The sequence below is a fragment of the Ornithodoros turicata genome, chromosome 3, assembly GCF_037126465.1.
Source record: "Ornithodoros turicata isolate Travis chromosome 3, ASM3712646v1, whole genome shotgun sequence".
Classification (NCBI taxonomy): Eukaryota; Metazoa; Arthropoda; class Arachnida; order Ixodida; family Argasidae; genus Ornithodoros; species Ornithodoros turicata.
Genome location: NC_088203.1, coordinates 105863991 through 105884350, shown reverse-complemented (window position 1 = coordinate 105884350; position 20360 = coordinate 105863991). Strand labels below are relative to the sequence as shown.

Genomic DNA, 20360 nt, shown 5'->3' with positions numbered 1-20360 from the left:
GAGGGCGCACTGCTCATACAGCTTTTACCAGGCACTGGTGGAAGGCGCTGTCTGCACTACCTCTGTGTTGGAACAACTTGGCATCAATCTACATCATTGTTTTAGGACTGACCCATGGTATGGATGCACCACAATTGATCGTGGCTTGTCCAAGTTGCCGGAGATCAGCACGTAGCGCTGGGATCCATTCAGACGAGCCACCTCAATGACATCGTAAGAGCCGTCTACCCAGTAGATGTTACCTGAAATATATTACAAGGTTTTGGTTCCCATCCAGCACAGAACAAATAAACATTGCAGTGACGACAGGTATGGCACTTGTATGGCAACTGAGGAAGGATGCACATACCTGCTACCCAGTCAATGGCCAATCCTTCGACACTTTCTAATCCACGAACGACAGTTTCTCGACCTGTCATGTCTCTCCGAATACGGGTGATGGTTCCAGCCTCAGAGTCAACCCAGTAGATGTAATCTGACGTACAAAACATCTTGCTTACAAATCCCAAGTACAGCAGAGTCATTCAGTTTTAAATTTTTTGCATAATTTATCTTATGCAAAGGTGAGCACACAAATGTTTGCACGAATAATGACATTAATTAATTAAAATGCGGAAGCACGTTGGATAATTTGACCCAAGTAATTTTCCCTTTGGGCATATCGCATGTCGCATCTAAAAGGAAGTGCATACTGGTATTCTATAAACACAGCCAAGTGCACTTCCATGACACGAGCCATGGTGGGGAGTAGATCAGCCTCCTTTCCAGCATAGCAATACTGCTCCCATCTCACGGTAGCTTGGCAGCGGCACGTTTCAAATATATTTGCACCACTTCGAGTGGTGAACACACACCACATAAAGTGCAAGCGGCCAACGTTTGACTAATTAGCAAATAAAAGTGACAACTGAGCTTCGAAGGTCTTTTTATTTTTGCCATTTGTTTAATCCGCTCATTGAATTCATTCAGGGTTAAATTAACGCGAGCCTATTGAAGTAAAATATTGCATATATTAATGTCTATCAGACTAATGTAACATGTTAGAAAATGGCTAAGACAATCTACTTTTTCCTACTTCTTGGAAAAATCATCATCCATTTCTTTGGGATTAGTAGGCATTGAATCACACATTTTTCTGCACACAAAACTCAATAACATGTGAATTCACAATTCACAATTCTGACACAGAGAGATGCTTACCATCTACAAAGTCAATGGCTGTAGCCATTGACACCCGAGAGATAGGAGCCAAGACACGGTCCTTTGATGCCTGCTTATCTAATGAAACCCCACGAATCTCATAATTAATAGAGTACAGCAGGAATTCTTCGTAACCTGGAATGAATAAAGAAAATTTTCCTCATATGTCACAGTGTGAAGTATAAACAGGCACTTGTGTTTTTAGGTTTGATGTTTTTTAACATTACATGATGCCACGTATTATTGATGATGCCATGATACATGATTAACATGATGCCACATTAACTGTCGCCTCACGTCATACTTTGCCATAAGATAGTCAGACAAAGCCTTTCTGCAGATGCATCTGTAATGATAGACTGCAATGCTCGAAATTACTTTCAACTTACCAACACACTTGGAGCTATTTGTAGCATCAGGCACGTAGCCAGTACTGCATTTGCAAACACGAGTTGCTTCCGAGGTTGGCAGACACAGATGTGAGCAGTTCCCATTATTTTTGCTACATGCATTTGTTCCTGCAACGAGTTGAATAAGCATTTACTTCTTATGGTCTAAGCTATCAGTCATACGGACCAAATTTACGAGTAGTAACATATTAAAAAGGGTTAAGCTTTGGGCAGTTTGGTACCTCATATTAGAAAGACCAACCAACCCTAATGCCAGGGAAACAAAAAAAGGGCGGAAACAAACAACACACTGCTTCTCGCACACACACAAGCAGTGCTGCTTATGTTCGTTCCTTTTTGTCTCCCCGGCACTGGAGAGTTTTAGTCTTTATAATATACGTAATATTATGAAAAATAAACAATCCTATTTCTAAGATAACTAAGCACTCTAAACAATCAAATGTGATAGATTTGGAAACATGGGCAAAAGAGATAGTCGTTTCTGTGTGTGTGTGCTGAGACAGACTATTTCTTGACTACTACAAAAACAGTGCTGATCATGCCTTCAACATCATACATGCATTCCAAGATCATTTCAAAGTTCGAATTTAAGATCTGTTTCAAACGCCCAAAATCTAGCGGCGAAGCACACGAAAATAAAACCCTATGTTTCGAAGGGCCAAGCTTTGTGTCTGTTTGGTTTAATATCATTAATTTATAATGGCATTTGAGCATATCCGCTGTCCCAATGTTCAACTTCCCAGTTATGGCTACCATCGAGTTGGCTGTCCAATCGAGGATGTTATGGTGCACATACACACAGAAGAAAGCATTTCCTTTTTAAGGCCCATTCACACATGCGTTTCAAAAAGTGGCGCCGCCTGAGCGTTCGCGGCGCGGCCGAGAAGAGCCAGTTACACATGCGTTTTCCGCCAGTGTGTAAACGCGTTTCGTCGATGTTGCTATGTCAAGATTGTACGTGCACTGCTTGCGCTCTCCGTTCAAATTTACATTGGGAATCATTGGTGCTAGCATCATCAATCGTCGGAATGACGGACATTACACAACATAGCAGCTACATTTAGCACGTCAGCAGAGCCCTAGGATAACGATACGATGAAGAAAGCTATGAAATGCAAGCTTAGCAATACGATGTCACGCCTTCAAAGAAACAAAGCGATTGGCTGCTTATGTTTTTGCAACTGCAACTGCAAGTCGCTAATACTGATGCAGGGAAGGAGTTGCAGAAGAAGCGAGATTTACATGTTTACCTGCTGGCGTCGAACACACACATGGTCACATTCAAAATCGCATTTATTTTTGTTGATTCTGTGGTTTGCGTAAATTCTCAGGTAGTCGTTGACACGAAACAACTTTTCGTGAGAATAAATTCACCACAAAACACATACACACAAGGAGAAAAGCTCCCCGCGTGGTACAGCTGTTGTGCTGGGAGGCCTGCGACACCAAACGAGCACCGATTGGCCGGATGAAAAGCGTTCGCGTTTCTGCCCTCCGAAGCTGCAGCATGAAGCAGTTCTCGAAAAGTGGCTGGAAACGCTCCGCGGCCTGTGTTTCGCTGCGTTGTGAACGCGGAACGAGTTGGAAAAACGCATGTGTGAATCCAGCTTTACTGCTTGTTTACAAATACTATTTCTTGTTACCACTTTGCATTTTTTGACCCAGATATTAGAAGTTGTGCTTCGATGTACATGTATGAAGGCCTCAACAATGAGCTGCAGCAGGACCTTTTGTAGCAGAAGGGATAGCTTGCTGACGTTGCACTTTATTGTGCATGCACGTCTACCGTCTTAAGAGTCGAGAAGCCGTCACATATTGATGTTCTGTTTGGATGCTGCAAGTTTACTTCGTAAGTGTAAATATGTTTGCTTGAGCTAATGTTAGAAGATGGAAGGCCCTGAAAATACTTAACGCTAAAGCCCCGGTGGCGGGGAGCTAAAATAGATTACGCAAACACAGATCACTGACTGACGAATCAAGAGCCTTTATTTCGCTTAGTATGTTCTGCTCCTGACTGTTGCTCTGCCTTCTTCTCAAGGTTGCCCTTCCCCCAACAGGTCTCTTTTGCCCATGTCCTTATCTTCCCCTGTTGTTTCCTTCCTATCAGTAGCACTGCAATCTTTTTTAGCGTCCAGAAATTCTTTAACTGATAGGAAGGAAGCAACAGGGGGAGATAAGGACACCATCAAGGAGACCTGTTGGGGGAAGGGCAACATTGAGAATCAGGGGGAGCGACAGTCAGGATATAAGCGGAACATAAACAAAATAAAAAGTCTTGGTTCATGAGTCTGTGCCCCGTGTTTGTGTCTTTTATTTTAGCTCCCTGGCACTGGGGTTTTTAGAGTTTTTAATTATGGACTACCGAACTGCCCAATTTTTAGTCCTCCCTGAAATTACCTAATGGAGTCTCCACCTTGTGAGCTCTGCTGGTGAGGATAGCATTCCATATGTGTGAATTCATAACTTTCCATTTTTCCATTTCCATAACATCTTTTAAACTATAAAAGTCATATCAATACAGTACTCCTGCTACAAAATTAAAGACTGCAAACCTTCGCGAACCTCGGCAAACCTGAAAATCAATTCCCAAGTCTGTCGCACTAACTAGTTTGTTTGACTGTGAATCTTAAATCGGAAAAACATTTGTGACACCAGTAGCCCAGGAAGGATAACGGTTGCAACAAAACAACATCGTAATAACGAAGTAACTGCTGCAGCCTAGGACCACATTGTGCTACAAGTTACCATCAATGCTACGAAACATCTAAAAAAAATTGCTCTTTAGTTATTCGTTGCAGGATAGCGATAAAATAACTTGCCTTTCTGCAGCTCCACGTCATACACGGCCAATGCCAGTACGCTGTCCGTATTGTTCCTAATCACCGTGCAATTCGATGGGTCTGTCTTCAACGCTACATAGATGGCATAGTCTGTTGACAATAAAATTCTATCCCTGTACAGTGCAAGGGCTTGAGGCTGTTCGGCACCAAGTGAGACGTCCAGCGTTTCGACGTGTGGCATTCCCACCAGGTTGCAACGCTGAACCGCTCCCGAGTCACGGTTCACCCAGTAGACCATGTTGCCGACGAAGTCAACGGTGATACTGTTGCAGCCTTCGAGCTTTGGGTTTTCGCTTCGTGAAGTGAGGACGCGACGAGATGAACCGTCCATTTTGGCCACCTGGATGCGTTCGCGGTCGTCTCCATGGTCGCACCAGATGAGAAGGCTGAGATAAGAGAAATTACCCTGTGACTGAAACAATGACACTACAGGACAGCAGGAACACGTAACATGCACCCGTGCACAAGAATGATGGTGTAGCAAGGACTCGTAGCTGATCTGCACACCCTCTGGAAACCCTTTTCCTTCAGAGAGCCCAAAGTGAACAGAGCCATTCATAGAGAGGGTGTGGCCATTCTCTTATCTTTTGCCGCCTCGTGGGTGGACCTGTTTTGACGTCAGATTCGTCATTGCGCCGCCAAAAAAGCCTGAATCCAAGTGGAATCCGTCCAGAATCCACTTATGAGACATCTGGTGGGTGCCATTTTGATGCAGTCTATATCAGCTGCTCAACATGTGCTTTGTTGTGCTCAATGTAATCTACTGGAATCACCGCGATATGACCCACAGCTGCCTGTGATATGGGGGGGGGGCTTTGTTGCCAAACTGAAACGTGTCTTTCCTCCTCACATTGTATGCAACGCTCTGCCTCAACATCAAAGGGGGATGTTCAGTCGTGACATCGCATAACACGCTCCACATTGGGCTCCTCCTATTGGCGACACTGTCTCTATAAACGGCTCTGAAAGTGAATGAGTGATACAGGCATCACTAAGTCACTAACAAAACAGTGTAGAACAAGACCTTGCGGCTGCTCACTACGGTGCTACCTGACACAGACCCGATAATGTGACGTCAGGAGATGGGGCAGGGCCACCAAGGTCACATTCGGCGTGTTTTGTAAATTGACAATTGTGCAATGAAAGGCACACTGCAGCCGAAATATTTCGGCTCCTGATAGATTGTTCGATGAAAGAAGCAGGGTCATGAGCAACGCTATATGCTACATCTTTGCTTGCTTCACGTGTTACAGCTTGTGCCATTTGTCCCTTGCTAGTCATACAGACCACGCAGGCAGGTGTTTGTGGACAGCAGAAGTGCGTGCAAATAGAGGGACGCCATGTAGCAAAGGGACAGTTAAATGTTACTGAGCTCCTTGAAACTAGCTGTGTCTGTCAAAAATCGAGATTTCATTTTTTCATTGAAAACAAATTACGGGGGCATTTTTCACGAGCCTTAGTCTCCGTCAGCACTAAAGTGAAGATGCGGTGCATCTATCAACGCATAACTGGCGGGGTTTAGATGCACACGTCGTATAGCGTGCGACTTCGAAGGTGCTCGAGAGAAGTTGAGGAGGCTGGTCCCTCTCCACATTGTTCTCTCGCCGTTCTCTCTGGTGCTATAATGGCATTTGCCGTTCCAGGATGCATTTTGTTGAGGAAAGGTAAATAGCTCAAATTACCCGTGGACGAGGCGCGTTCTAATGGACAATGCAGTTCCAATAGTGAGCATGACGATGACTATGGCTATGGCTATGGTATCTATGGTAGGCTATGGCGATGACTGGATGAAGACCAATGGACAAGGTCGGCCATATCAGGAGGTGCAGAGCCTCACGTGGTATCAGCGCCTATGTTGTCATTGGAAAAGCTTTTGACACAAAGCTGCGTCAATCCAGCGCTAGATAAAATGCTGTTGTGCTCTCAACAAATGTGCATATTCAGCTACGTTTGACTTTTACCTGCAGTTTCGCGAAAGTTCAAACGACACTCCGATACAACAATCAGATTTTGCGTTCCCGTCAATGTCATTACAAATGGGCTCCGGCTGTACGTTTTTTAAATATATATTTCTACGCAGCAAAATTAACAATGGATATCTCAATGTCCAAATAAAGATGTGCAGCTAGATGTAGGGAGACCTTGGTGAATTGACTCTTACAGCTCCCTACGTATGTAATTGAAACGTCTAAAATTTGATATTACTTACAGCGAAGAAAACATGTCCCAGTCATTAACCAACTGGCCACGAGCGTTCACAAAATCTGCGTGAACAATGCCAACAGGTGCACACCAGGGCTGCGGAATGGGATCACCCATTCCATTCCAATTCCATTCCGAGGAACGGAGACTCGTGATAATTCCATTCCTTTAAATTCCTCGGAATGAAAAGGTATGCCCAATTCCCACTCCTGGAATGGCTTGGCAACCCCATTCCATTCCTTTGATTCCATCAATAAAAGAAAAGGGACCGGTAACCGTGCTGGGTAGCCCAGCAGTGCTATAGAGGAGACTGACATTACCCATCACGGAAAAAGCAAAAAGACAAGGTTATTTCGCCCTTGACTGTGTGGCACCCAGACCAGTCCATTCCAATTCCATTCCGGCTGCAAAAAAAAGGCCTAATTCCGTTCCATTCCAATTCCATTCCTGCAAAAAACTGCCTACTTCCATTCCCATTCCATTCCTAGGACAGTTTCCACCATTCCATTCCATTCCAATTCCATTCCTGCAAAAAACTGCCTACTTCCATTCCCATTCCATTCCTAGGACAGTTTCCGCCATTCCATTCCATTCCAATTCCATTCCTGCAAAAAACTGCCTACTTCCATTCCCATTCCATTCCTAGGACAGTTTCCGCCATTCCATTCCATTCCAATTCCATTCCTGCAAAAAACTGCCTACTTCCATTCCCATTCCATTCCTAGGACAGTTTCTGCCATTCCATTCCATTCCAATTCCATTCCTGCAAAAAACTGCCTACTTCCATTCCCATTCCATTCCTAGGACAGTTTCCGCCATTCCATTCCATTCCAACTCCATTCCGGGCTCTGATAAATCTGGAATGATTCCGGAACCATTCCAACCCCGGAGTGGCAACTCCGCAACCCTGGTGCACACTTTACTGCAGGCAATCCACTAGAACTCTTTTGTGCTGAAGAGGTAAAATAATTGTCGGCACACCTACCCCAACATAGGATGAACGGCTAGTGACGAAGGAGTGTCGAGGTCGTCCTCAACAACAGAAGTCACATATTCTCCGTCCAGGTTACAGGTGTAGATGAACTTGCAGCTTTCACCAAAGGACGTGAAGAACATGTTGCCAGACACCCAATCCACAGCAAAGCCGTAAGAGTTTTCTATTACTGAAATGTACGCGATAAATGATGTGCCTCTTGAAAATATGAGACCTGTACCAGTGTCAATTATGGTCTCCACTACAGATCCAAGCAAAGGCGCTCTCTTGATCTCCGACAACTGCGTGTCCACCCAATATATCTGGTGTGTAGCAGCATGGAAGTCAAGTTTGACAGCGTGGATTACCTAGAGAAGGAATTCAGAAGTTTGTTTACCAGCTGTTCATTAAATCGGAAGCAATTTATGGGAAGTTTTTAAACAAAGAAGATACCTTAGGTGAGCTAAACGGTGGAATGACATGGTAGTAGGGCATGTCAAGGTTGACACCACGGATTTCATTTGGACGGGAAAAGAGCAAAACCTCCTCGTTGCCTGCAAGACCAGGTCAGAATAAATATTCATCTTGAAACAATTCACTGAGCAATTTTTTTCATGGTAAGCCAGCGACACCTTTCTGTCCAAGACGAAAGAAATTCTCAAAACACCATTCCCTCAGTGATGGGCGTGCTTATCATTCTATTGACACACAGTATAAAATTTGTTCCTGCTTGCGCCGTCATTTCTATCGGGCTTGTGCATATCAATTCTCCAAAAGGCAGCAAACATGTTCAGATTTGCATAACGTTACACTAGCTTTACAATAGCTGTCTTAGATTCGTGAAAATGTGCAAGGGGCAGTGTAAAGGAGTGCAACATCACTAGATTAGCCCTTTTTCCGATTTCTTGCCATAAAAATAACAACCAAACAGCTAGAATTTTATCCTTATTTCCTCGCTCACAAGCATAATTTTGGGAATTAACATTTTATTGGAAAAAGAGAGAAGCAGCATTCATCTACAGTCACAGTTAAGAAATGAAAGACAGTGGTTTCTTACTGATGCAGGTCTTTCCATCTGGACCCAGCAACATCAGGTGTGGACAGTTGCACTTGTGCGTGTTATTCACACTCAGGAGACATAAGTGGGAACAGCCTCCATTTTCAATAGCACATCTGTTCTTGCCATTACCTGAAAGTCACGGAAGGATTTTCTTTGTTGGTAGCTATTGAAATAGTCAGTCAGCTACGCTGGAGTTGTGAATATGTGAGCAATCGCTTTCATCGATGTCTTGCACTTCGATGGGTGAACTGATGGGAACCAGCGATTTGACAATAATATCGGAGTTACAGTGTTATCGATGATCGTAATAAATGGGATCGACTGCATTTGCCCAATGCAGTCGATCCCATTTATTACGATCATTGATAATTTATCCAAATTTAAGATATTAATTTTATCCAAAAAGTTTGAAGGTCCCAAATAATGGCCGGCAGCTGGTGTAACCTGGTATCATATTATTGCGATTCAATTTCAGTTCATTTCACCACAACACCTACAGGGACGACTAAATGTCTCCGGAGCACTAGAGTCTAATGAAGAGTACAAGAACATAAAAATACTAAGACCAACCTCTTGGCTGTCTCGATGGGTGGAAAACCTGCACATCGAATGGTTGCGTTGATGCTCTTTGCACAACTTGTACATCAGACCCATTCCACTTGTTGCACTACAAAAGAAGAAAAAAAAGAGAGAGAGAGAAGACACATTTTTTTCTCTGAACATAATATTTTACAAAGATACATGCAGAAATTACAAAGAGAAATTCTCTAAACAAATAAGACTATGGGATTTCAAAATGTCACTGTACAAGAACACAGCCGACAGCAGGCAGCAGCACAGAGATTTCCAGGCGACACACGTAATTACCCGAATGACAGAATTTGTTCTCCAATCTGTCCAGTAGACGTGGTTTCCAAATAATGCAATGGCAAAGGGATGCGAGAGCGTTTCGTGGCCGCGAAGGACCTCTCGATGGTCAGAGCCGTCATATCGAGCTGTATGCACAGAGTCTGATCGAGCATCTATCCAATAGATGCGGAGGGCCACAAAGTCTAGGGCAAGCCCATTGGGCCAGGCACCACCGTCAGTCACATCGTCTATGCGAAGCACCACCTTTCGTTCGTCACCGCTCATTGAGGCTTGCTCAATGCGCGGAGCTTCTTTGTCCCAGTCTGTCCAGAACATCAGCCTGTGCATAATACATAGCGGATTATCAAATTTAATACGTACGTAAATCAAATCACGGTGCACAGATTCCTTCCCGAAAGGTCAAAGGGCTCACCCATAACGTGGATCGAGTGCAATGGCACGTGGACTCTCCATGTTGCTGGCAATGAGCGTGCGCCGGAAGCTGCCGTTTAATTTGGCAACTTCTATCTGGTCAAGGTTGCTCTCTACCCAGTACAGATTCTCACCGATCCAATCAACGGCCAGACCCTCGGCCATGGCCAAACCCGTTTGAACCACAACTTCTATGCTAGACAAGCCTGAAGAAGATGAGACGAAGATTATTCTGGGATGCTGCAACCAACAGGCTTCGTTTTTTTTCTAGTGATTTGTGTTACCAGTGATGGCCACTAACTACTTCTACAGTAGTCTAACTATAACCACTAACTACTTCACGATGAAGTAGTTTAACTAGTAGTTCAACTACTTTTCAGGGGAGTAGTTAAAACTACTACTTTAGCTACTGGAATGTAGTCTAACTACATCTATAACTACTTAACGTTGTCCATCAACACCAATCCCTTGTAGTGTTCTTGACACCTAAATATCAATCACAAGTGATGATAAACTCAAGCCATTGCTACGATCGTCAAATACAAAGCTTGCGGCAGGATTCTTGCTGTGCATACGCGATAAACTAAGTTGCAGAATTATTTCATAGCAAATGAGGCTTCACTAGACAAGCATTAAAAGTGAAGATTTAGTACACATGCATGACACAATTGCTCTGCATCTACGTTCTCACCAAACAAGTAGCTTAAGGTACAAGTCAGAAGCACAATTGTGCCGTAAAGCTTGCGGCAAAATCGGAAGTAGTTAGCGCGTTTAGTAACCTAACTACTGTAGTTAACTACTTAAAATCATAGTTTAACTAGTAGTTGCCACTACATTTCTCCAAGTAGTTCATAACTACTTTTTAACTACAACAAGGTAGTTTAACTAGTAGTTTAACTACATGTAATTAACTGCTGGCCATCACTGTGTATTACTTCTAGTCAATACACTGTACAATCCGCACAAATTACGTATTTGAAATCTGCAATACCTAAGGCACAACTTACTTCCAGATGTGACAGAGCCACGGTAAATCTTGTCATCTACGACGTCGGTCCAGAAGATGAGATCGGTGCCGTTGGAGTGGTAGAAGTCCAAGGCGATTGTGTTCTTCAGTCCAGTGATGAGGGCTCTCACGGACATGGAGTGCAGGTCGACGCTCCGGAGCTCGTGACGATTTGAGAAGATAATGTACGGTGTTTCACGACCTGAATACAGGCGGTAGCACATTTAAAAAAAGAAATTGCGCAATATGTAGAGAAAAGAGAAGCGACATCACTTACTTGAACTTTTGCACGTGAACATATCTGCCATTAGCTCATAGCCTTTCTCACATGTGCACTTGTGAGAGTGCTTCAGTTGGAAACATTTCTGACTACACACTCCCCACTGGGAACAGGGCTTCTTGTCTTCAGAGAGCAGAATACAAAAACATTAATTGTCTGCAAAACATCAACTTCCACAAAATCCTGACCTGTGCAAGTCCTTCCATCAACTGCCAGTTGTAATCCATTACGGCAAAAGCATGAGCGTCCATATGGAGTGTTCTGACAGGAATCCTCACAGTCATTGAAGAAGCATAGACCTTCATCTAGAATTAAACACATTCCAATTGCAGAGCTCAATTACACTCAATAAGTATAAATCATCAGTATTATCAGTAATCATTATCAGTAAGTTTTTCAGAACTAAAGCCCCACTAATATAAATTGACAAGAATAATCAAATCACAAAACAAAACAAAAATCCGGGGCTGTACTTCCAAAAACATGCAAACAAATTGCACAGCCTTGATGAGTAGTACAGTAAAACCCGCGGATAGCGATTTCGCGTACAACGATATCCCTCGTACAACGATGGTTTATGATTTTACCATCAAAATATACATTGTTTCTATGGGGAAACGACCCGCGTACAGCGATGGAGACCGCGGTTCGAGTACTCGTATAACGATGTTGGACGCTGTCCCGTGCGCGAAAGCTCGCGGCGATAAGATACAGTACAATCTCGATGATACGCATCTCACGGGGTAGCGGAAAAAATTCGTATCATCTGAAATTCGTATCAAAAGAATTAAACCAAAATAAAAATTGAGGCAAGAAAATAGACAGCGACTGTTCATTTTTCAATACTGTCAGCGAAAGAAGTGGGTGGTAACGGTTTTGTGTCTCCGTATTTGGCCAATGCTGCTCAAATTCGCGAGATGATTCAAAAGGCCCAGCACGTGCTTTCCACCCGCGAGTCGCGCGACAGTGTACTTCTAAAGCGAGCTTCTCCTAAAGCACGCAGGCTTTAGGTGAAGCCGACTTGCGGAATGGTGACTTGTAGTGTTGCCAGAAGTTGTCCGTTCCCTCCACGAGTTCTGGTCGCTGTTTTCCCAAGCCAGTGCGATGTCACACAGCTTCGCGTTTTTTTTAGCATATATTTCTTTTTCTTTTGCTACACGCGGGGTGGCGCGCGACTTTTCGGGAACGCGTATTTTTAGGTCAACCCTCGTTTAACGATGTACCCCGTATAACGATGGAATTCGCGATCACCGTCAATATCGTTATACGCGGGTTTCACTGTAGTTCACAAACAACATCCATCAAAATGGGGAATATTAGGTTAAACCCAAAATCTGTGAGTGCTACAAAATGAACTACTCAAGCACGATCTCAGCTTTGCTCTCAAATATGCTTCTGTGCAACCGGCTCATTCCATGAGCACAAACCAGAGATCAAACTAGAGTGTGAGACCAACCTCAAATGGCTTTATGCAAAGGCCTTGGTCTTAATTCTTATTAAAAGTTTTAATATCCACATCACGACTACAGATATAGTGATCTCTTGCGCAAATGAGGGCAACACAAAGGTATTACAGTCGTCGACCAATAATTTGGACTCCAAAACTTCGGACCTCCCAATTTTTCGGACAAAACTATGGGGCCATCAAGCGCCCCATAGAAGCAGTGTATTTCTGTGTCCAATAATTTGGACCAATCCTTGGAAGACACGCTCGATTAATTTGTACTCGTCTCGCTTAAAACCTTCATGGTTATCGGGACTCACCATCTCCTGAGAACAATGTTCTCCCGCATCCGTTATTTTGTAACGTGTTGGCCACTAAACGAAGGCCACTGCTGACATGATGCAAGCAAAGAAGCACATGCGCAAAGGCGGAACTCATTTGTGCGCGACCGAAACCGAATGCTCAACTTCAGACGCTTTGCAAGAGCTAATCTTTCAATACATGCGAGTCTTTGAGGATGTTGAGCATGGATGTTCTCCGTCCAAAGCAGCAACCCTTGCTGCGGTGACCACACTGATGAACGCGCACCTCACTCTCGCTGAAATTCACCGCGATACGTTGTTTCGCTAGGTGTTCTCAGTGAAGGTTTTTCAAACAGTGTGGATTTATGCCATTCACTAAGACATTGAACTGATTTCGAGGCCCGAAAAGTCAGTCTACGACTGTAATAGGAAGCTTTGAAGCAGTCTCTGAGGACAAACTCACCGCATCTGCCTCCTTCGTCAGAGCCATCTTTACAGTCGTGAGATCCATCACACATCTTTGTAATGTCAATGCAGCGCGTGCTGTTGTCGCAGGTGTGATTCGGAGCCAGGCACTTGATGCGGGGCAGCGCTAGTTCCGTACAATCAACAAAACAAATAAACTTCATTCCAAGTACATAAAAAATATTCCTAAGCTGCTAAAGGCTGAAACAGGAATGTACCGTATTTACTCACATAATTTGTGCGCTTTTTCTCACAAAAAAGTCGGTAACGTTGGGGGTGCGCATATTGCACACAATAAAAATTACAATATAAACAACAACAACAACAATATTAAAACGACACAAAATTTTAAACTTTTATGCCTGTCATATAGGCTCTCGGTAGAGCCGTTACTGATGTTATGACAAGCGTTATGGTGTTATTGCGCAAGCGCGAAGGGAGCACCCAAATACCATGCATCCGCCAATGGTAGGGAGGCAAAATCCCACTACCGCTCATATACCGGTGAAATACATCTAGATGCTGCTGGAAGACGCCACTAGTCGCACTTGACAACCGAAAGCACACTACAGTCACTGATCGATTTTTCGGACCCCAATTTTTCAGACGTGCTCGATTATTCGGACTCGTTCGCGGAACAGCCGCGGGTCCCATAGAGTTGATGTATAAGAACTTTCGGACGCCGTGCAGGTTCGTCGCTCGATATTTCAGACCCTGTTTGCCCAACCCGTGAATTGCTCTCTTGGGGTGATGGAAAATATGTGAAATATAATCTGAAATTTGTATCAAAAGAAATCAACCAACTAAAATATTGAAGAAAAAAAATTGGCAGTGATGATTGTTCATTTTCCATTCCTCTGAGTAAAACAGATCTGTCGTAGCGCTTTTGCGTCTTCGTTTTTGGCCACCAGCCCAGCACGTGCTGTCCGCCCGCGAGTCGCGCGACAGCGCTGTAAAGCGAGCTTCACCTAAAGCACGCATGCGTTAGGTGAAGCCGACTTGCGGACTTGATGACGGCGGTGCCTCTGACAGTGTCCATTTATTTATTTATACCCTCAAGACATAGCAAATTGACGTAATAAAACATTGACGAAATGTCGCTTCCGGAAATAGAAGCTGATGTTGTCAGGCAGAGCTGGAAGCGCGTTAAAAAAGCATCGACAAATTTTTCCAGCCTACTAGGGCTTAGTCAAGTTTATTTTGAAGTGAAATTTGTTTTTTCGGACTGCTCGATTATTCGGACTTTTGCGCGATCCCCTCCGACTCCGAAAAATCGGACGGTGACTGTATGTTCGCCAACTTTGTCGTATTGTGCTTTAACGTTTGTCCAGCGTTTCTTTCCGCACTTTGTAGTTCGAGTGACAGCATCGTCCATCGCGTCAGTGGACCATCACCCAAAAGTGTGCGCATATCGAACAAAAGCATCTCAATAACTTCGGTAGCACTGACGGCATTGCGAAAAGCAAGCGCCACGGTCGCTGAGACACGCGTGCCAGATATTCGCGCGCAAAAACGCGGTTGCGCAAATTACGTGATTTTTTTTTTCTTGTCATTTTTTTACTGCTAAACTAGGGGTGCGCGAATTACGCTATGGTGCAAACTACGCGAGTAAATACGGTATATAAATCGACCCTGATGTTTTAGGGTTAAACCCGATTTTTCCCCGAATTTGCACCCCGAATTGAGGTTCACCTATCTAGGGTTAAACCCGATTTCTACCTGCAAAACTGCACCTAGGCTAGGCTCCTCAAGGCATTGACATACTAGTTTCTCACAAAATATGCGACTGCCCCTTACTTCTGGCACTCGGGATAAACTGTACAGTGAACGTTTATTCTACAATAATGCCCAATTTCTCCCCGAACTCAGTTTGATGGTAATTTTTCTGCCCGAATTTGCACGAATTTTCGACATCAATTTATTGACCCGATTTCTACCCCCGAATTTGGAAAAATATAAAACCCGAAAACTTCAGGGTCTATATATATAAACTCTGATGCCTTCTGATCTCAAAATCAACCTACAGCAGTTCTTTTCATCAGAATTGTCTGAGCAATCGTTGTCGCTGTCACACACGAATGAGGCAGGAATGCACTCTAGCCGGCTGTGGCAGAGAAATTCATTTTGGTTACAGGTGGCGTTTCCTGCAGAGAGAGACAGAAAATCTCATTCACTTACTCTTCAAGGACAATCATCCAGCACAGCACTAAGAGCAGAGATTTTCATTACTGATACGGATGCACTGAATGTAAATTGCAGAGGCTGAATCAACAATCAGGATGAACGCAACGTTTAAGCATCTCTGTTGCCCAAGATATGATCCCAAGAATGGCAGTTGACAAAAAGTTGGCTAGTGCCGGTACCAGGAATCAAACCCACACCTCCGAACACGTGCTACATACTGGCTTATTCGACAAAAGCGTTGCTACAAAAGCGACAAAGTATACTTGCTATTGGTGGTACGATGTAATTAAAATGTTAAATTAAAATACGAAATATTAAAATTAAAATAAAAATACGATGTGATGTAAAATTACACTAGTACTTAAACTACAATTTCAAGAGATAGTTAGTTGTTATAGTTAAACTGTAAAAAAATAGTTATTGCACATCTCTCGTTATAGCCATAGGTCTGCACTTTTCTAGAAATTAATTCAACACCACATCATGGCCTGCTCTACTAACTATTAAGAGCCATCCCCAAGAGGCAGCCCCAAGCACTAGGCAAGTAAGCTGGTGTAATGAACTTGAAGTTAAATGTTCTTAGGGCTTTCCAGAAGTGTTTCAGTGGCTACTTAAAGACTCAAGCAAGGACATCTGACATCATAATCAGAAGTTACTACTCACCACAGTTGTGTTCATCACTTCCATCGAGACAGTCCTTCTTGTAGTCACAGTACCAGTTCTTATGAATACACTGACCATTGTTGCATCGAAATTCGTTCTTGTGGCACAGGTTGATAGTGGAATTGCCAGATGTGGCTGCAATAACCCAAGCAGCAGTTCAACATTCATGCAAGTGCAACTAGAAGCACATATTTTTGTCCTTTACTTCCTTCTGCATGATTCAGTCGACATTTGTCTTGTTTGAGGATACCTTTAGTAACAACAAGTTAATCTCTCAATACAGCCTCAAAGGGTAGAGTGCCTGTGAATATGAGGCACATTTGATTGACATCTGCTTGTTCTTTTTCTTTGTGTGTGTGTGTGTATGTGGGGGGGGGGGGGGGGGGGGTATACAGAATAGGGACAGGTAGAAATAGGGAAGACATGAAGGAGACACAGGTATTTGTTAGGAAAGAATAACTCTCGGCATTAATAATACATTGGCATTGGTTCACTTGGGGAGGGGGGGGGGGATATATTTATTAGACGAAAGGAAAAAAAAAAAAAAACGGGGGAAGGTCAGCCAAATGGGACGTCGGCTTGCTATTCTGCAACAAAAAGCAAATTAATGAAGATGAAGAAGAAAGAATTACATAAATAAAAAAGAAAAGAAGAAGAATGAAGGTGAAGAGATGCTTTCTTTCTCTTTCCTTCTGCGTAGCGTTAAGACAAATTTAGCTGCTATCACGAGGAAGGCACAACGTAGGTCCAAAATACTGGAACTCGAAATACATCGTAATTAAGGAGCGTCTGATGATGCCAACGGCTTTGTCATAAAAAAAAAACGACAAGCTTCAATTTCTGGAGTCAGAAAGTCGGACGGTGACTGCACTTACTGCAATTCTGCTCATCTGATCCATCATCGCAGTCCCAGACGCCATTGCACATCAACCCCTTGGTGACACACTTCCCATCACAGACGTGACCGGTATCTTCCTGGCAATCTTCACCACACTGCTTCTCGTCTGACCCATCCCTGCAGTCGTCATCTCCATCACACACATAGTCCAGGGGAATGCAGCGTTGGTTGGTGCACCGGAACTCCGTGACATCGCAATCGGGGTAGGCACATTCGTCGTGCTCATCTGAAGTGTCTCCTTCGCCGCAGTCCAGGTCCGAGTCGCAAGTCCACCCGAGCGGGATGCACTTCCCGGTTATCTTGCAGGTATGCTGTGAGGCCGAGCAAGTGATGTTGCGGCACTTTGAGGTGGGTTCCTCGTCAGACCCGTCGACGCAGTCGCGCTCGCCATCACACACCCAGTGCAGTGCGATGCAGCGATTGGCGTCGCAGCGATACTGGTCCTCACCACAAGTCACGGTTTCTGGAAAAAAGGTTGTATTGTTGTATATAACAATAATTTTCAACTCGGCGGAATGTTAGTAGTGACTTGTATTCTCACGTGCTCATCGTTGCTTTCTTGACGGATCTATACCAACCACAATAGGTACTCTTTCAGGGATAAACAGGGAAGGGTCCCTTTCATCCCTGTTCTGCCATCACCAGAGGTAAAATCCTGAGTAGCTCTCCAAACTGCCAAGTCATACTCATACAGAAGGTGCAATACGGTCAAACTCGTTTATAACGAACTTCAGGAGACCGCGGAAAATCTTCGTTGTAAAGGTACCCTCACACCTGACTGACTCTCCTCCGAAAGCTTGTTTTTTAGTAAAATAAATGTTTCAATCTCTTTAAATACTTAACTTAAAGGTAACTTCGTTAAAACGGATGTTTAAAAGCAAAAATGCTAGCAATCTTGTTTATTGGTAGAATTTCGTTGCTCTGATCAAAACACATCTCAGACATTCAACCTACAATAGACACGGAACCTTATCTCTGTTTTGTCCTTTTTACACCCCTCGCAACAAAACGCCGCGAAGCTGTGTGACGAAAATAGCGACCAGAACACGTAGAGGGAACATATCAGGACAGCTTCTGGCAATGTGACATGTTACCATTCCTCAAGTCGGCTTCACCTAACGCCTGTGTGCTTTAGGAGAAGCTCACTTTACAAGCGCGCGACTGGTTGGTGGAAAGTACGTGCTGGGCCTTTTGAAATATCTCATGAATTTCAGCAGCATAGGCCAAAAACAAAGACACAAAAGTGTTACAACCAGCCCCTTTCACTGACAGTAATGGAAAATGAACAGTCACTGTCTATTCTTTTGATTTTTTCCGCCACTATCCTTGCATTTGTTGACCAAGAGCGAGGGAGGCTCCGCCTCCTGGATGCTGGCCAATAGAAGGACGCAGAGGGCAGGCACTTCCCAAGCCTCTGCTCTCACCTAAGAGATGGCGCAGCGTTACCGTTATTTCGCGTGTCGGACCTCGTACGCTCCGTACAGCCTGCCCACAAGAAGCAGGTCACACAGTCGAGGTCCACGAATCCCGACTGCGCCCCACCCACGTGAACAAGTCATCCGGTTGGACAAATGCCAGGAGGATGAACATCTGTTCTATCTCCCCCCTTTTATGACCCCCGCGGAACCGTCATCTGTGGCGCCGAGCGCACCGCGTCGGAATGAGAAACGCTCTCAAAAAGTTCGCAATTCGACATTTGCTTGCGAAACTTCGTTGTAAAGGTAGCGAATTTTGCCCTACCAACTTCAAAATCACTTTGTTATTTCGGTACATTCGTTATAAAGGAATTCGTTATAAATGTCCAAAGTATACACTGAATCCTATGGGCGCCTGACCAAACCGCAAAAAACATTCGTTATAACGGTCTTTTCGTTATAAAGGCATTCGTTGTAAAGGAGTTTGACTGTACTTCACACTACATGCTTTTCCTCGTCATCTCATGGAACCACATGAACATGCGAGATTGCTGCACTTTGACCAAGCGAACATGACTGCTCGGGATCTGGCAAAAAAAGTTACCATGAAAGGACCGCCCAAATTCGCCATTAAATGAAAAAACTACAACGGAAAACAGTGATCGCGTGATGGCCACGAGGAAGTGGTGTCTAAGGCAATGCGGCTAGCCACCTTCCACCGAGCTCTTAATCTTGTTCGCTGAACTTCCATGTTTGGACACGGTTGTAATGTGCAGGTGATTTTGAGCACAATTTTTTAGTCAAAAAGGTGCGGGTTACAATCGTGCAAACATGGTATATGCCTTTCGGTACATTACTGGACATAGTTGTTGGATTTAGTTGTAAAATTTATGACAAAGTGCATTTTTTCGAATGACTGATTTCACTAAGCTCTCACTTTGTGCTCCAGCAACAGTGACGTTGGAACAACACTCTCCAACGCCGTCCACTGCATTTTCGTTGCATGGAGCTGGTGGCAGCAGACAACTGGTGGCGGAACGCGCACAGCAGTCTGCTGCACGAATTTCGTCACAAAAGATTCGCACCATGGAGCTTGGCCTTAAGCCATATTAAATTGTAGTCTGTACGAGAATTTGTTTAGTAATGTGCAAGCTAGTTGCCCTACCACAGACTCCAAACTGGGAAGAATCCTCGTCGGAGTTGTCACCGCAGTCATCGTCGCCATCACACACGTAACGTTTGTCGATGCAGCGCTGGTTTTTCTTGCACTCAAACTCCCCTGGACGGCAGCGGGAAGGTTCAGTGTAGTTAGCTGACCGCTTGCATGTGGTTCTGTCGGCTTCCAGCTCATAACCATTCCCACAGGCACACACACGTCCTTCTGGTGTTGGAAGGCACAGCTGCGAGCAGCCACCTCTGTTCTTACTACACTTGTTGGAACCTGCAATACATATAGAATGCATTGAATTACTGAAATCAGGCAATTTTACATTTCCTGGTTTACATCGTGCAATCCATTTGGCACTTCAATTTACTGTCTATGGGGAATTTTTGTTCCCAGGGTTCTCGTAAACCTCGCTAAATTTCTACACGAAACAGGTACGGGCGTGTTCCCCTCGAGTTTATCTAGGGAATGACATGTTTTTGAAGGACTGATGCGATCCACTGATTTTTGGCAAATTAAAGTTTGCCAAATTTTCAATACATGGGAGCCCCTATGGGAGATGCAACAAAATC

The 20360-nt window shown here is 44.1% G+C and overlaps 1 protein-coding gene across 1 annotated transcript in view; it reads right to left on the bottom strand.

Moving 5' to 3' along the window:
• Positions 1-20360, bottom strand: part of LOC135389106 (prolow-density lipoprotein receptor-related protein 1-like) — a 99745-nt gene that overhangs the window by 54730 nt on the left and 24655 nt on the right. Inside the window, exons 16-35 of the mRNA XM_064619085.1 lie at positions 19789-20064; positions 17186-17671; positions 16311-16445; positions 15488-15607; positions 13462-13590; positions 11441-11557; positions 11250-11375; positions 10974-11174; positions 9968-10172; positions 9553-9874; positions 9256-9352; positions 8683-8814; positions 8079-8179; positions 7867-7993; positions 7638-7815; positions 4430-4836; positions 1590-1718; positions 1201-1335; positions 350-475; positions 113-242 (exon numbers count right to left, since the gene is read on the bottom strand). Of these exons, the coding sequence (XP_064475155.1) occupies positions 113-242; positions 350-475; positions 1201-1335; positions 1590-1718; positions 4430-4836; positions 7638-7815; positions 7867-7993; positions 8079-8179; positions 8683-8814; positions 9256-9352; positions 9553-9874; positions 9968-10172; positions 10974-11174; positions 11250-11375; positions 11441-11557; positions 13462-13590; positions 15488-15607; positions 16311-16445; positions 17186-17671; positions 19789-20064 (3679 nt within the window). The remainder of the gene's footprint in view (positions 1-112; positions 243-349; positions 476-1200; positions 1336-1589; positions 1719-4429; positions 4837-7637; positions 7816-7866; positions 7994-8078; positions 8180-8682; positions 8815-9255; positions 9353-9552; positions 9875-9967; positions 10173-10973; positions 11175-11249; positions 11376-11440; positions 11558-13461; positions 13591-15487; positions 15608-16310; positions 16446-17185; positions 17672-19788; positions 20065-20360) is intronic.